Here is a 2,112-nt window from a genome sequence, read left to right as displayed (position 1 = left end):
GTGGTTGAGGGGCCACAGGGTTGTGCAGGTGCAGACGAGGGGGAGCGCAGGAAAGGGTGGGGGGTTGTCGGATGAGGAGAAGGCCGGGGGTCGGCGGCTGCGAGTGAGCGGGGGGCCGGGCGATGTGTCATCGTATGCTCAGTCTTTTGAAGGCTGAGGGGGGGGTGCGCACCTTGCCAGTTGCAAGCGTGTCAGGGGCTGAGGTGCCAGACTTCAGACACACGGTTGAGCTGCACGTTGAGCATACGTGCCGACTGCCCAACCACCACTCGCGCAGGGCACGCCCGAGGAGTCCGTCGGGTGGTTCTGCGAGCTGGCGCGGCGCTCGGGCGACCTGTTCCGCGCGCAGCAGGAGCAGCCAGTGCGCGAGAAGGTGGCGGCTTGATTTGGCCTGATCGATGGGACCCTCCGCTGCAAGGCGTTTTTGCACCGTTGTTTGCCGTCTGTTTTGGCTGTTGTTTTCGAGGGAGTGTCAGCGACTGCAATCCCTGAGAGGGGTCATGTGTAGATGAGTAAACGGCCATCGTGAGGCTTCCTGATTGACCTTGGCGGGTGTGGGGCGCAGCTTTTCCTGCATGCTGTCAGCCGTGCCGGGCAGGGGGCCGCGCCGGCGGGGCAAGGGGAGCTAGGGGTGATCAGTGGTGTGGCATGGCCAGTGGGCAGAGCAAGCTTTTCACCCCCTTGTGAACGTATGTCACGGTACGAAAAACACCGCATTGCTGCATGAATCTTATGATAGAACACGTGCATCAGGTTGCCTTCTTACCAGTGGCCACTGCACCTCACAGGATCAACAACGCACACCCAGGCCAGGGCAGGGCAGGTCGTCCCCGGCCGGGGGATTGGCTGATGCAGCAGCTGGCGCCGCAGCAGGCACACGTCGCCAGTGCTTTGCCCACTCCTCATGCTCGATCCAGCGTTAAATCGTCACTTATTATAATTTCACTGCGCGCAACCTCTTCCAAGCTCACAACGAACCACACCGTATCCGCAGATCACATCCATTTGCTCTGTTGCGCCTGAGCAAGGCGGAATCGTGTGATGCAGCCCGTATAATAAATGTTCTAAGCTCGTCTTGGGCCCATACGGGCCGAGCAGTCGGGGTGTGTCCTGTGAGCCACCGGAGGCGGGTTTGAGGACCCCGGCGCCACTGGCAGTGCCCACCGTGTGAACAGATACCCTGTGACCTTGTGTGGCATCGGCGACAGCAGCAGCCATGTCAGGAGTGGTGCACTTCAAGTTCAAGTCGTCTCTTGTGAAGGACTCCGTCACATTCGATGGCCACTACATCTCCGTTGGCGAGCTCAAGCGCTTGATAGCTGCAAAGAAGGGCCTCGGCGCCGAGGGCGGCGCCGAGCTCGAGGTGTCAGATTGGAACACGCGCGCCGCCTACACCAACGACGCCGAGCAGATACCCCGCAACACCTCCGTCATCGTCCGCCGCGTGCCCGCTGCCACCAAGGGCCGCCCCGGCCCCGGCAACCGCGCCGGCGCCGCCGCGGCCGGCGCTGCCGGCGCCTCCCCTGCCGCCGGCCCGCTCGCCGCGCTCGCCGCGCTGCAGGCGCGCGACGACTTTGGCGGCGACGTGTACGATGCTGCTGCGGCGGAGGCGGGCCGCCAGGAGGAGGACGCGCTCATCGCGCAGCACCTGGACGCGCAGGCGCAGCAGTGGCGCGGCGAGACCGAGGCCGCCGTGCTGCAGGACCGCGAGCGCGCCGCGCAGCGCGCCGCGCGCGGCCGCGGCCTCGGCGGCCGCTTCGCCGGCCGCGGCGGCGGCCACAACCGGCCGCACGAGGGCTACTTCTGCCGCCACTGCGGCGCGCACGCGCAGCACTTCCACGAGGACTGCCCCTCAAAGGACAACCCCTCGAAGGGCGAGCTCCGCACCGTGCGCGCCCCTGTCGGCATCCCCATGACCCTCTTGGACCGCTCGCGCAACCAGGGGAACCTCCTGATGCCCGACGGCAGGACGGGCGCGCTGAAGCACAGCGAGGACCTGTTTTTGAAGGAGATGGGCGCCGCGCCGACCGCCGCGCGCAAGGCGCAGCTCGCGCTCTCCGACCGGCCTGCCGGCGGCGCGGCGGCAGCGGCGGTGCCGGTGCTCGCGCTGCC

At 66.6% G+C, this 2,112-nt stretch overlaps 1 protein-coding gene across 1 annotated transcript; it reads left to right on the top strand.

Moving 5' to 3' along the window:
* Positions 1-1,216: 1,216 nt before the first annotated feature.
* On the top strand, positions 1,217-1,955 carry MNEG_16432 (hypothetical protein; the record flags this gene model as incomplete). Its single annotated transcript, XM_014035098.1, has 2 exons — positions 1,217-1,668; positions 1,943-1,955. The coding sequence occupies 2 exons, from the start codon at positions 1,217-1,219 to the stop codon at positions 1,953-1,955; spliced, it is 465 nt and encodes a 154-aa protein (XP_013890552.1).
* Between the last annotated feature and the right edge of the window lie 157 nt (positions 1,956-2,112).

Source organism: Monoraphidium neglectum (assembly GCF_000611645.1).
Source record: "Monoraphidium neglectum strain SAG 48.87 unplaced genomic scaffold scaffold06360, whole genome shotgun sequence".
NCBI lineage: Eukaryota > Viridiplantae > Chlorophyta > Chlorophyceae > Sphaeropleales > Selenastraceae > Monoraphidium > Monoraphidium neglectum.
The sequence above is the reverse complement of the archived record's forward strand: the minus strand, read 5'-3'. Positions and strand labels throughout refer to the sequence as shown.